We start from the raw sequence: 15,955 nt of genomic DNA, 5'->3' as shown, positions 1-15,955 counted from the left end.
GCTTCACTTCTAGCGCGGAATGGCCCCTCCTCCCTTTCCTACCTCCATGAGAGATACACTAATCCAGTGGGCGGGGTGCATGTCACCCACATGTCCGCAAGAAAGAGTAGGGACTATTTGGTTTACTTTAACATTGAAACCTACGGCATTTTTATCGTATAATTGTTTTTAATTATTAAATGGGATGCGTTGTATAAGTGATGAGGTTATGAAAGTCACAGTTTTTTCAAATAAGATTTAATATATCTCTTTAACGCACTTTTTATTGTATTTTACACATTCTTTTCACGCTTAATTCTTGTATAAACATCTTTACTTTGGAAAAACAGTAAAAACTCTAAACACAAAATTTATGAACTTACTTTTGAGTACAAATAAAGTAAAATTAAATAAGAATGATAGTACATGAAGCTTTGAAACAAATAAAGCAAAATTAAACAAGATTAAAAATTTTACAAGAATTTTTAGGCACTGGTTTTTAAAATTATTATAACATTAAAAGACAATCATTTATTTGATCATATCGTCATAAATTATTAACATCATAAGATGATTATTTATTTAATAAATCATAAAATTCACAGCATAAACTTTTCTCAGTGTAATGAAAATAAATAAATAAATAAATAAAATCTGGAAGCACTCAGATTTTATGTTACGCTCAAAGGGACGTTTTTCAACGCTTTGTGTGTTTCCTCTATTTATTGAATATCATATTCTTCGGAGTAAACCACACAAAATTCAATTCAACAGCAGTATGATAAAATATTTGAAAACAGCATATCTTTAGAATTTCCATGCTAGAGATAAAAATGTTATTTTCCATATAGTGTTGCCATTGCTTGCTTTGAGCTCATTAAGTTTCTTAATCAAAAATTCGTTAAAGTTTTACAAAATATGAAATAGATTAAAACAAATTCGAAATTTGGCTGTATCGGGTAGGGGATTACGTTATTCAAAATTTGATAGCTCTAGATACCGTCATTTTTTCACAGTGCAAGAAACATACATTCAGATTATTCATTATTAAATTTCTTTAAATATAATACAAGGTGATAATATTTGGCGGCAACAATTTGCAAAGTGAAACGGACGTTTGTAATAAAACAGCGCAAAATGCCGTTTCAAAACTAATAGCCTTTCTGGGCTACCACCCCTTTGGACTAATAAATGAAATTCACAGTAAATAAAAAAATCTTATGCAGAACTAGAATTAAATTTAAAAAAATAATCACTATAAAATGTTAGCACAATCAATTATTACAGTTTACAATTTTGACATTAGTATTAAATGTATAAAAATTATTAAGGTGTTAAAAGTGTTTATCACTACGATGTATTGTGAAATATAATTGAAATAAAACTCCTTTATAAAAAATATGCTATAGTACAGTGGCGTAGCAAGCATAACTGGCACCCGGGGCAAAATACCTTTGTGGCGCCCCCCACAAAAAACTTTCAGTAATATAATATATTATATAGTATATGTTCATAATAAGAAAATAATGCAAATAATAATAAAATGCGGAATCTGCCATAAAATACTCAAAAAATATATTAAGAATAGTCACTACCTAACTACACTAGGCTTGGATTCGGATATGCATCTGTGTCAGCGGAAAAATCAGACATACGATGATCTAGAATTAGTTAAAAAGGTGTTATTTATTTTAGATATTTATAGAAGTGTTTTTAAAAAGTACAGTTTTTAAACAATTAAAAGTTTAATATACATTATAGATAAAGAGATATGCGGGAACTTGCCTACTACAACTCAACTCTGCCAGTGTGGTAACCCATAGCAACCAAAAACAAAATAATATTTATTCTATTCAATTGTTATAATTATTTAACGATCTGTCTCAAAAAATTATACTTCCATAATTGGTGACCTGTATTTATTACGAATAGCAACCTTCAATGTTGCACGAATATGGAGTTTATATGTCAAAATTCTGAGCAGCAGTGAGTTATCCAGTGTGATGAGATGCAAGTAAGACATTTCACCTGTAATTTCAAGCGTTGTGCCACATTCCGGTAAGTCAACATATACATCTGTCATAATTTCTATGTATCGTCTGCTGCGTTTGAGCCTCCAGTGTCTCTGATTTCAAGTACCAAGAAACTGTGTTACTATATACGTATTGATTATTTTTCTATACATATTATTATTGTGCATATTCTATACATATTATTATTGTGCATATTTGATTGATCTAAAGTGGTTGACAACGATGCTGCTTCACAATTGGCGCGAGTGGCAGTTAAGCCATCGTCCTTTTGTTGCCGAGACCCATCGTTATGGTTCATTCAATTTGATGCACATTGAGTCACATTACTGCCGATGAAATGAATTTTATACAGCGATCGCCGCATTAAGAGGTTATCACATATGGCTACAGTCTCTGCTAGACGGGACTTTTCTGAGAAACGAGATTCTGGTAGCACTGGTTTAAATGGGAGGATTCCTAGAAAAAAGATCCCCGCTGGAAGCGAAGTCCCGCCTAGCTACAGAAAACTGTTGCAGCTACGCGGGATTTTTTTCAAACCTCACCGAAAATGTCTCGGCTGGACCTCAGTCCCGGGTACAGATAACCAATCAGACGAAAGTTCTGCTTCTGAAGGATCACATGATCCCAATTTGAGCGATAATCGATTACTGTTTGGCGTTCAATGTCTTTGTAGTATGCGAGAATGGTAATCTAGCTACGTGTATTTCCTGGAATTATGCGGGTTCTGAGAATTGTCCTTTCGACGTCAAGTCCCACGTTGCCGAAACATAATGGGATCAGGCCCTTAGAATCAGAGGTACTGCAATCAGCTCGTGAAATAATTTTGAAGCCACCGGCGACAAACAAATACAAATCTTAAAAAAAAAAAAAAAAAAAAAAAAAAAAAAAAAAAAAAAAATTCTGTTTATGAAGAATCCGACACAGAATTAAAATCAAGCAGTTGTTGCACGATTTGCAGTGGGGTGATATGAGACCTTCTCAATTGGTGTCTAAAATGTCAGACTCAGCCGCCGGTAACCTAACGGATAACATTCTTAAAACATTATAGATGAATAGACTCCCATCTAACATGCAAACCATTTTAGCGACCAGTAGCGAGCCACTTAAAAATCTTCCTGAAATAGCTGATGAAATTCACGAGCTGGCCATTCCAGCGCAAATACACGCAGTGCAGGCTCCTGGTCCAGGTATTGTGGCATTACTGCTCAAATTAGTGATTTGTCCAAACAGGTTGTTCAGTTAGTAGCCATCCAAGCTGAACCTTTTCAGCGCAACCGCTCCACATCACGTGGTCGAAATACACATCGTAGCCCACTGAGGAAACATTATAAAAGCCCTCCTCCGGGTATTTGTTTTTACCACCACAAATTTGGAAACAAGGTAAACAAATGCCGCTCACTGCGTCATTATAACGACCAGGGAAATGAGAAGGGCCGTTGCTCGAAGTTGTGAACGGCTGGAATTTTGCACGCGTTTTCGTCATCGAAAAGAATTCGGGCTTAAGTATTCTTGTAGACACCGGCGCTGATGTCTCTGTCGTTACACCACATTTTCACGAACAAAAGTGCCTTACCAAGTTACAACTTTATGTAGCAAATGGAACTCCTATTCAAACTTTTGGTGAATGCCTGATATCTGTTCATTTAGGATTGCGCCACAACTTCCAATGGCCGTTCATTATTGCTACTGTTTTAAGTCCTATTATTTTTTAAAAAATTTTCTTTGCTTGTCGATCTTAAGAATCGCTGTTTGATAGATTTCACAACCAGCTTAACTTATCCGGGAGTGATTTGCAATAGTTAAGATTTGAGCATTAAACTGATTTTGGGTAACTCCCCATGGCATCAACTTCTCAGAGAATTCCCTACAAACACGCGCCCAGTTATGCGTATTTCCGAACCCAAGCACGATGTACTACATTATATTGAAACTACCGGACCTCCAATTGCCGCTAAACCAAGACGCTTACCTCCGGACAAGCTTAAAGCCGCCAAAGAGGAATTTCAATACATGATGGAACAAAGAATTTGCCGTCCTTCAAAAAGTTCATGAGCCAGTCCACTACATCTAGTTCGGAAAAGAAATGGTAAGTGATTATCGCTGGTTACATGCAATTATCGTTGGTTACATGCAGCTACAATTCCTGATCGTTACCCAGTCCCGCACATTCAAGACTGTATGCAAGTTTTAGAGGGAAAAGCTATTTTTACAACCCTTGATCTTGAGCGGGCGTATCTCCAAGTGCCTGTTAACCCAGCTGATATTCCAAAAACTGCAGTTATTACGCCTTTCGGACTATTTGAGTTTTTGGTCATGACTTTTGGCTTATGCAATGCTGCTCAAACGTTCCAACGATTTATGAATCAGGTGTGAAACGGCCTCGACTTTTGTGTACCTTATTTTGATGACATCTTAATCACCTCCTCTTTAGAGCAGGAAGACCTATCTCATTTGAGAACAGTTTTTGAACGTTTTCAAAGGTACGGTGTCAGTCTTAATTCTTCCAAATGGGGTTTTGCCCAACCAAGAGTATCCTTTCTTGGTCATGAAATTTCAGCTGATGGCATTCGACCCCTTCCAGAGAGTCACCGCTATCCGCGATATGCCCGAACCATCTACAGTGAAGGACAAGAAGATTTCTTGCTATGCTCAATTTTTATCGACGTTTCTTACCTCATGCAGCAACCATACAAGCACCTCTAAATTCTTTTTTGGTTGGAAGCAAGAAAAACGATAAACGTGTTATAACCTGGACCACAGAATCTCGCGAAGCGTTTCAAAAATGCAAAAATGATTTAATTTCGGCAACAAATTTGCAGTATCCTTCCGCATCAAAACCATTATCACTCTACGTTTATAAGGTATTTCTTCTGCTTTCTTAGCATGCCTTCGGGGTGTAGTGGTTCTGCGCGCTGGGCTGGTACTCCAGAGGTTCACGGTTCGATTCCCGGCGAAGGCGGTTGCAAATTTTTCAATCTCTCTTTCTTCCAAATATCCTAATGTGTCTACAGTTGCACTCGAACTAAAAGGGGTGTTGGATGAGGATTCTCCACACCCAGGATTTGCCGATTGGGTCCCCTAAAAACCCCAGTCCCCTTTAAAAAGGAGAGTATATAAGGCATTTCTCCCACTTTCCTAGCGTGCCTTCGTGGTGTAGTGGTTCTGCATGCTGGGCCGGTATTCCAGAGGTCCGCTGTTCGATTCCCTGCGAAGGTGTTGCATTTTTTTCGTCTCTTCTGCTTCCAAAAAAATAACCTAATGTCTCTACACGTTGACGCATCAACAACAGGTATAGGAGCAGTTTTACAACAGAAAGATCAAGAATTATGAAGACCACTTACATATTTTTCTAAAAAACTCTCATCAGCGCAAATAAGATACAGCACTTACAATCGCAAATTATTAGGAATTTATGAACCTGTTAAATATTTTTGACATATGCTATAGGGACACGTTTTCATGATCTTCACAGATCACAAACCCTTAACTTATGCTTTTCAACAGTGTTCGGATAAAGCTTCTCGTCAAATGAGACACCTAGACTTCATAGAGCAATTTTCAACAGATATCCGTTATATTGAGGGTTCGCAGAATATTGTAGCAGACACCTTGTCTCGTATTGAAGAACTAGCCGTTCCTTCGCCAATAAACTTTGCTGCCATTGCGGACGAACAACACCGGAATTCAGAACTACAAACCCTCTTGAAAAGCAATTCTTCCACCGATCTCAACTTGCAGCCTATGCAGCTGTCATCTGGAAAATCATTTTATTGTGATGTTCAGGATTTAAGATTTTGACCTTATGTTCCCTCCGGGTTTCGCCATGCTATTTTTAGTCAGTTACATCGTCTGTCACATCTTGGCATCAAGGCTTCGAGGAAACTGATACAGCAATGTTTCGTATGGCCTAGCATGCAAAAGAACATAGCCAAGTGGACACTTTCGTGCCAAAGATAAAAAATTGTCAAAGTTCGAAAAGTGCCAAAGATGGAAAATTGTCAGACACATCACCAGCCAACTTAATTTTTTTTTAAATTTGCCCTCATCTCGCTTCAATCATGTGCACGTTGACTGGGTCGGGCACTTATATTTATTAATAATAATATAATACATGAAATACAATTAATTACTATCTATACATTTTTCTTACCTTGGATGAAGCAAATTTATCATTTACTTCACCAAAGTCGATCCTTTCAAATTTTTCTCTTTCCACACTTTAAAGTGCTAGATGACTTAAGGGATCGTGTCCCATCGTTGATTGTGAATATGTGAAAATTTATTTTAATTTGCTGAACGAACGTTCGTAGTTACCATTTGATAATGAAATAGTAAGTAGTATTTGAAGTGCGACTCTTAGGTTTGGAAAAACATTTTCTCTGTAGATCTGTAGTGCAATTTTAGGTTCCGTTTCCTTTCTACTGCGGAGTAACGTCATGCAGTCACATTCCCTGCTCAAAACAATTAGGGGATATTGTGAATTCGATATGAAATAACCATATAATCGATAACCTTTTTGAACAAAAGGGAATAGAAGAGCTTATAAAGGTAAATTATAACGTTTACAAAGTTGGGAATATGCAAATTTAGTCTGACGTCGAAAACTATGCGTTTTAGATAAGGAGTAAGGAGTGACCTGCAGTATTCCTGTTGTAATAAGAGATTAAAAACAATTGACATGCGTTGAATGCTTCGTAGCAGTGAATATACGATGTCTCAGCAAGATGACTTAGTTGAATCCGTAGCCAGGAAGGCCATCAGTCATTTACAGGAGAGTCAAACGCAATTCATTGTAGCGGAAGCATTAGAATTTTCCCAAAATGTCACTTCCAGATTACGGAATCGGATTTTGGAAACTGGATATGTTTGAGAAATTCGGGAGAAGGTCGTGTTATTGTTTTAAAATAAAAAGCGGGAGGTATACATGCATTTCGTTTAAAAAAATACAAATATATCTCTAATTTGGAGAAATATAGTGATCAGAAAGAACGTTTTGGTTGATGTACTGCAAACATTTTATTACACATTTTATCAGGCAAATCAAGAAAATAATTAATTATATTACAATAGTTATTAATTTTAAATATATTTTCCGGAAATTGATCAAAATAAAAACTGAAATTTTCCGGAAAATCTTCTTTGGAGACCATTTGGCACTCCACTACAAGCGGCGCCCGGGGCATCATGCCCCCCTCGCTACGTCACTACTATAATATTCACCTATAATCTTTAAAAAAGCAGCAGAATTTTACGCAAAAACTTTCAAAAATTCATTTTTAGGTATTTTAGTATTTTTTACTTATTTACACCAATAAAAATTATAAGAGAAAATCTTTGTTTGAATTTTTCTATTAGTTCAGATTTAAAATATAATTTTCTAAAAGAAGTAGTTACAAATTTCCTTACTGCATAGGAAAAGCTAAACAAAGCCTGAAAGCATGCAACAGCTTTATAATTATTTGGAACATTATTTATGCTTGATACATATGCTAAATTTTTAAAAATCAACCTCAGTTTAAAAAATAAAAATATCTAAAAATTTTAATTTGTGAAATGAGGTGCTACAACCAACTTTTTCTTGACAATTATACACACTGCAATAACCAACCATTGTAAGTTTCTGCAAGTCGTCCCTACTCCTCCGGATGTGGTCAAGGTGACAGCCGGGAATGCACCAGAAATGGGAGAAAAGCCATTTGGATTGGTCTATTTCTTTAAAAGTCCATGGTATTTACAAACATTTCTGAATCCGGTCATGATAACAGAAGAGTACCTTTTTGTTTTTGTGTTAGATGTGTACATCTTTTATTGTCTAAACAGATATGTAGAATTCAAAACGGCTCATAAATAATCTGTATAGCCTGGATTTCTAGAATAAAATATTTAGAATAATAAGAGAGACTAGATTATAAGAGAGTAAAATGCATTAATTTATTTTAGATATTTTTAATTCTATTTTGTTACAGAATGTTCACGTATCTACAAAACAAATGGGAATTGAAATTATGATTGATAAAGAAGAGTCAGAATGGTGGCCAAGATTAACAATAGATACCTTCAAACCTGCTTGGCTAAAGTTAGATTTTGATAAATTAAAAACTGATGAGGATGAGGATGAGGATGCAGATTTTGATGTGAGTAACAAATATATGTGATTTAGTAATGAATTTCACTAAAATTTTTTAAAATTTATGATAGTTTTATTGCATTTAATTAAAACCTTTTAAAGTTCTGATTTTTTTTGACCAAATGAATTTTATTATTAAGACACTAACAACTTAATTTCACTTTTAAACGGAAAAAAAAAGATTACTTCCTTTATGCAGTTTTCTAATATAAATTGATGTTGTTTTCAGTTGAAAAATTATAAAAAATTAATGTTATATTAAGAAATGTTTAAACTGAGAAACTGTATCAAAAACGTAATTCAGTTTAGTATTAAAACAGGAATAAAGTAGTGTTCCTTCCCTTCCTCCAAAAAAAGTGTGGTCTATTTGTTTCACAATTTCAGTAAAATTTTTTATCACTATTTCAGCTAATAGCCATTTTGAAATATTTTAGCATGCATTTTTTTTTTTTTGTCTGTTCCAAAGTCAAGTTATTTGGTACTTTGTTGTAATGCCTCCTACCATATTTGGCTATTTTCGATTTACGCTAAGATCTTGGCTATAATTTTGCTAAGCTTGTGAAGCACGAATATAAAAATAAAATAAACACAATATATAATGATAAAAATACTGACATGTCATTTCCTAAAAATATTTTTAAGAATGCTTATTACAGTCAATAGTCTTTAATCCGGACATCCATAATCCGGAATGATCCGTACCTCAAAGCTACAAACTTTATGCGCATAATCTTGGCAGTGGAGATAAAGGGCAAAGCATGTTTTGCTTCCCTTAAATAAAGCTAAGACACGCATGCGCATAATCTTGGCAGTGGAGATAAAGTCAAAGCATGTTTTGCTTCCCTTAAATAAAGCTAAGACAAATCTAAATAAAATTCATGCTTTATTCCGTAAATTAAAATATTACATTTAAAATCATTTGAGTGAAAGAAAACTAGCATTATGCTAACTCATAACAAGCGAACAAAACATTCGCCGATACCGGCGTACATATATATAATACTCGGCCAACCTGCCGATCTTGACGTCATCGGCCAATCAGTGGCAAACATGTTAGCTTACCTCCGATTGACCTCATCAAAATTTGCATGTGGAAAACTAAAGCCAACACATAATACCTTTACGCATAATACGTTTACGCATGTGCGTTTAATGTATAACTGACGGTATAAGCTAAAATTATCTAATTATCTATTTCAATTAATGTTGCAGATTGCGTTGTTCCTTAATCTTCGAATTGGATCTTTTATTATTTTTTGCAGACTGTTAGAGTAATTTTATAAAAGTAAGCTTGAACTTTTGATTATGTCAAAAAGAATTTCCAATTCTGGAGCTGCCAAAGGATCTGCAAAGCGAAAGCATCTTTCGATGTCCATCAAACAAAAAGTGGAATTGCTGCAAAAAGTGGATAAAGGCATGTCCCGTGTTTCTCTGACCATTCCGAAATCTGTTTATCAATTTCACGCTGCTTGGCGGGGTGGGGAGGACGTTGTGGCGCGCAATGAACTGGAAGTTGATCTGTCAGCACTATCCTTATGTTCAGGGCAGATGTTTTTATTTTATTCGACTTATAATTCCTTACTAAATGTAGTGTTTAATCTCGATGTACTCCGTCTTTGACATGATTTAAATCAAATTCCTCGTTATTATAAATATCACGAATACACATCAATTAGTTTTCTGATTCCAATTTTCTAATTTCGACTATGCATAATGTATGCTTTACGTATGCGCACGTTGAAAGAAATGTTTAATAAAGTAAACAAATAAATATTAAGCTTTTTTTTTTTGTAAATTTTGATATCCTTTAGATCATAATTGCTCTTTATTTCATAAATTACGGTGTCATATTTTTAATTTTATAATTTCTGCATGCCATCTTACCAGATTTAAATTGATGACCTATAATCTGTAAAAACCGATAATCCGGAATCGCCGAAGTCCCGACGAGTTCGGATTAAAGACTTTTGACTGTATTATTATTTCATCAGATGTAATTGTTCCAGTCAACTGCAGCACTTTCACATATATTAAGCCGTTTGCTCATCATTGAATGGGTGTCAACTCCTCTGCCCAAGAATACATAAATCTAATAGTAGTGACGAATGATATTCTTGAACCGCTGAACCAATTTCAAACATGGAGGCCCTTCTTCTTCTTGCAATTTTTAAAATAGTACCTCCAAACGGTTTTGTCGTTTAACATAATGTTTCATGTTTTGGGTCATTTTCGCATGTCCATTCATGAGGTAAAAGACCTCTTTCTTGAAAAAATGATATGGCTTCCACCTAATTACTTGGTAAATTAAAGATTGTTAACATCATATTCACAGAAAAAAAAAAAAAAAAAAAAAGAGAGAGAGAGAGAGAGCAATGAATATGTACTGCTGGCCACCGTAAATGCAATACCCTGAAGGAAGCATGCAAATAACATGAAATTTACAACATGCATTAGCGGAGGTGAGATATGCAAATGATTAGAATTTCAGCGCAGACGCCTGTGGTGCCACTTCAAAGCGCTATTTAAGGCTTGGAGTTTTCGACGATTTCAAGTTCGGCAATTGTGTTTTTCTTGTGGCTTTTTCAAAAAAAAAAAAAAAGATCAATTATGCCTCATAGTAAACAGCGATCATCGTTTGATCAAGTATCCGAGTTCGACAAAGAAAGGATAGTGGCCTACTGAGAGTGGGGATTATCTTTCAGGGAAATCGGTAGTTGTGTTGGATGAAACCAAACAACTGTAATGCGGATATGCGGCTGTTGGATGCAGGAGGGTACGATGAACCGATGTGTTTGATCGCATCCACCTCAGTGCACCACTTCACGTGATGACAGGAACATTGTGCGCATGGCAGTGACGGATTGCTCAGTCACATTACGAACCGTAGCACAGCACATTCAGTCTGTAACGCATCATCCAGTGTCTGCTCATACCATTCGACGCCGTTTACAGCAGAGTGGTCTGTCCGCAAGACGTCCATTGCTTCGTCTACCCTTGACGCAGAACCACGGACGTCTCCGCCGCCAATGGTGCGATGAAAGAAGAATGTGGATGGCAGAATGGAATGAAATTGTCTTTACTGACGAGTCACGCTTCTGTCTGCAACACCACGGTCGGATTCGAGTCTGAATACACCGTGGAGAGAGGATGCTCAACAGCTGCATTATGCACCGCCACACTGGTCCTTCACCGGGTATTATGGTTTGGGGCGGTATTGGATATCACTCTCGCACTCCTCTAATATGCATTGCCGGTACTTTAAACAACCAGCGCTACATCTCTGAGGTGTTGGAGCTAGTTGTCCTTCCTTATCTTCAGGGCATGCCCACAGCTATATTTCAACAGGATAATGTGCGACCACACGTGGCACACATTGTCCAAGGGTTCTTCGTCAATCGGCAGATTGAATTGCTTCCCTTGCCGGCGCGCTCTCCGGATCTTTCGCCGATAGAAAACATGTGGTCCATGGTTGCTGAACGATTGACCCAGATTTCATCCCAAGCTGGCACACCAGATCAACTTTGGTAACGTGTGGAAGCTGCTTGGTCTGCTGTACCTCAAGAACACATCCAAAGTCTCTTTGAATCAATGCCGAGGCGTGTGGCAGTGGAGATCTCCAACAATAGTGGCTACTTTGGCTACTGATTCTGGAAAGAACCACACTTCATAGAAGTCTATAAATTTAATCATTTGATACTTGGTCAACATGTTATCTACTAAATAAATTTTGTTGTCATATCTCTTGTCTTTCTTGATGTTGCAATTTGGGTGGCCAGCAGTGTATTTTTAAATAAAGAATACAAATTTGAGAATCTCATAAAAATGTACACGTGCAGAGAGAATTAAACAGTATTTAATAAATATTATATAACTTTTACTAGCTAAAATATATGTTCATTAATACACATTGAAAGAAAGAAATTTCTTAGTAATTAGCTGTAATAATTATAGAATAATAAATTATTATTAGTTATTTTATTAATTATAATAATAATAAATTTGTAGAGTCCAGTGAATGCAGTTCTGTCTGTATACTGGAGTAGCAAGAAACTACACGGGGGAAGGGTTCAAGTACCCTTTATTAACTCTTTAAAATTTACAATGCGTCAACTCGACGCTAAAAAACTGCGTCTCTGCTTGGGCGGTGACTGAAAGTCAGATAATTGAAACTAAAAGTTGAAATATTAACAAGTGATGAAACTAGCCTACGAGGTTCAGGGATATCCCGAACGTAAACCCCCTTTGAAGCTAGTGGCAGCAGATAAATGTAATTAAGCCACTTGAAACAGCTATAATCAAACATACCTACGGCAGAGACGGCAGTTAAAGCCTAACTCTCTCCTAGCAAAACTCGGCTTTTAACTATTTCCTTCAAAATAGAAAATTTGCATTTGTTCATGCGCTACAACATTTAACTATTCTGGCGCTGACAATTAGGGGAATGAAGGCTTATAGGAAAGTTTCAAATAAAACTTTAAATTATTAGTTAAAATAAATATAAATCCCTACAAATTAAATAATTATTATATTTCCTTTTGATTTTGTGCTAAAATTTTATTCATTATTCTATATCCTTATTTTAGGAAAAAAAAAAAAAAAAGAATGACAAACTCTTCTATAAAAATCAGGGTATTGACAAAGGCCATTTTAAATCAGGATAGGATCTGGGGATATCCCACTGAAATGGGCTGGAAACCTGTTGTCCCTTTTTTTTAATTACAAAAAGAACTCTTCCAGTAAAGAATATAATTCTATTATTTTTAAACAATGAACTATGCGTTGTTCACATAAAATTCATATATTATAAAATGTTCAACATTTTTGGTTTCCAAGGTTGCATACTAGTGCGAATCTTCACATTTATTTCTGCAAATATGAAGCAAAACATCATGAGAAGATCACCCGATGACACAGGGACTTTTCGGTAGTAAATTCCTTTTTTCGATGAAGAGCAAATTCTCATGTGACCCCTGTCACCCTACACAGCCCATAATTTACATCCCTTCTGAATGATTGCCAGGCAAACTTGCATTTGCTATGGTTCAACTATATTATGAATTTCTCAGTTCTGTACATGCTTTGATTATGAAACAAGACAGTGAGTATGAAATACAATTTTACCTTTGATTTAGATGCAGTAGAATTATCTACACCTCAATTTTAATACTATAGAATTACCAAGTTTTTGGCATATTTTGTACCATTAGTGCAAGAATGTACTTTGCATTAATGACAGGATATGAATATAATGTTAGGTGGCCAGTCTTTACCTTAAAAAATGAGAATGGGAATTTCTAATATCTGACTTTTCGCATGGAAGCAATATTTATCATTGGGGTAATCCATGTCCATGCTGTCTATGTTTTCAAATTTTGTTCACATAGTTGTCTTAATTACATATGCTGATACCTCAATGCCTAATCATGTTTTTTTTTTCCTTATTGCTAGCTAACTTTATCCAAGAAGAATATTATTGTGCCAATTCCATAGACAATATTAATCAATGCATAAAGCATTCCATATTCAACAAGTTCTCGCACTCTTGAACCCTTTAATGTAGCTTGTAAGAAATACTGATATTTATCGTCCGTCGCGATTTCATTATCGTTGTGTATCTTCTCAAATTGTGCCCAAAATGACAACCATTCTTTGAAATCACGGCCGAATAACTTAAATTCTATTTTAGGAAGCTTAAACTTCCGTTTCAATGAATCATTAACTATTTGAGAATTAGATGGATTTGTATCAATAACAGTAGAGTTTTGGTTTGACAAGTGAATCCGTTTTTTCGCTCTCAATTTCCACAACAGAATTCTTTCGCAATATTCTTCTGTAGTTTGAATCTCTTCATCGAATTCTTCTGGTTTCAAAGTACTTTCGATTTCAGAATCAGCTGAACTTATCGTTCAAGAATTCTAAGTCTTCTTCTAACAAATTTATATCAACAGAAGACTTATCTAGTTTAAATTCTATTTTCTTAAGAATTCTGGTAATGGACGTTCTCAAACCACCTCTCTTTTTCTTTAGTAATATCTTCTACTGACATGTTTACTGAATCAAACATATAAAATCTTAAACAGGGTTCGTAGCGGTCCTTACAAGTGCTTATAAGTCCTTATATTTGAAAATAAAATATAAAGGCCCTTATAAGTGCTTACTTTTTCTTTAAAGCCCTTATTTTTTGTTTTTAGCGCTTTTTTAATGAACGCGCATCCCCCCCCGTACCAAAGCCCAAACTAAATAAACAACTTTTCTTCCGTATATGGAACGTCAAATGGTGAATCATACTCCCGGAAATAGCTTTTCCCCCTTTCTCTGCATTAACGTAACCTATTGTGCTTGCGAGAGTACAGACAGGTGCATGTCGTTCTATTGGTCAAAGAATTGCGAAAACCGTAGAAAATTCCGGTACATTCGGTATTTTTTTCCTCCCACCCAAATACTACACACGTTTGAATTTCTATCAAGATTTTAATAATTTGCATTCTCGTTCCGCGTGGTCAGTTCATATTCGTATTTATTATGATCGTTATGTTTATATTATGAGCCTATGTATGAATATTTATAATAATACATTGTAGTTGCAGCAGCTGCTGAAGTGTACATAAACTTCCAAAAATGGGTGTATTTTTACACAGATTAGCTTTCTAAGGAATAGTATTCAGAATGGCTTAAATAAAAGGAAAGTAATCGAATAGTCAGAATAATTTCTTTTCTTTTTCTTTCTTTCTTCTTTTTTTTTTTTTTTTTTTTTTTCGCCATTACCAATACATTATACAGTACGGAGGTTGGGAGGTTCTCCCCTTTCTCCGCAAAATATCTAATATTGAAGCAGCGGACCTTTTTTCCAATCTGGATTGAATAGAACTGGGCGGAGAAATTCTCCTTTTTTCATTTTTATTTTTACTAAGCGAACTTGTCCATCTTTAGAAGGATAGAGTTCAACCACCTTAGCCAGACGCCATTCAATTTTCTTGACATTATCACTAGAAACCAGAACAATATCACCAATTTGGATGTGTTTCTGATTTTTATGAGATTTCGATGATTGGCGTAAATTCCTAAATATTCAGTACGAAACCGTTTTCTTAAATCTTGTTTCACACGTTGAGGGTAAACGTCTTTTATTTAACAACGACGAATCCAGAACATCAAGATCTGGGATTCCTGTTTCTTTAACATCATGCAAGAGCATAGAAGGGGTAAGTGGAGTTAAATCATCAACTTCTCCCGAAATATAGGTTAATTGTCTCTGATTAATCACACCTTCAATGTCACAAATAATGGTGTTCATTTCTTCTAAATTAAGTGAGCTTCTACCTAGAACCTTTCGTAGAATTCCTTTGATTATACCTATCAGACATTCTCACCACCCACCCCACCATGGGGCAGACAGGGGATTAAATTTCCAAATGATCTTTTGAGATCCGCTGTATTGGGAAATGACGTCCGAATCAATTTTCTTCAGCAAATTCTCAGCTCCTGAAAAATTAGAACCATTGTCATAGTAAAAGATGGAAGGTTGACACTATCGAGCTATGAAACATCTAAGCGTTTGCAAGAAATGGTCTGTCGATAAAGATGTAGTCAACTCCAGATGTATAACTTGGTAAATGGCACAGGTAAATATAACAATCCAAGCTTTCTGGCCATTTCTTAGGATTAATGGGCCTGTCTTCCTGCATTTAAGAACCCAAAAATCTTCTCTTAAGTTGCTCATTAGGGTTTGAACACCTGCATGGTTGAGCAGCATGTGTCTGATGATTTTTTCTGTAATTGGATGATTACAGGGTAGTATTATTGGATATCGGAAATT

At 35.5% G+C, this 15,955-nt stretch overlaps 1 protein-coding gene across 2 annotated transcripts in view; it reads left to right on the top strand.

Moving 5' to 3' along the window:
- Hacd2 (3-hydroxyacyl-CoA dehydratase 2) overlaps nt 1-15,955 on the top strand; it is a 96,284-nt gene that overhangs the window by 26,376 nt on the left and 53,953 nt on the right. Inside the window, exon 3 of one of the 2 annotated variants that reach the window (XM_085814818.1) lies at nt 7,979-8,146. The exons of the other annotated variant lie outside the window; for it this stretch is intronic. Within the exon in view, the coding sequence (XP_085670944.1) occupies nt 7,979-8,146 (168 nt within the window). The remainder of the gene's footprint in view (nt 1-7,978; nt 8,147-15,955) is intronic. 2 annotated transcript variants of the gene reach the window in all.

This window comes from Stegodyphus dumicola, chromosome 4, assembly GCF_044657685.1.
Source record: "Stegodyphus dumicola isolate Sdum_Otavi_A_Nest chromosome 4, ASM4465768v1".
Taxonomy (NCBI): domain Eukaryota; kingdom Metazoa; phylum Arthropoda; class Arachnida; order Araneae; family Eresidae; genus Stegodyphus; species Stegodyphus dumicola.
The sequence above is the reverse complement of the archived record's forward strand: the minus strand, read 5'-3'. Positions and strand labels throughout refer to the sequence as shown.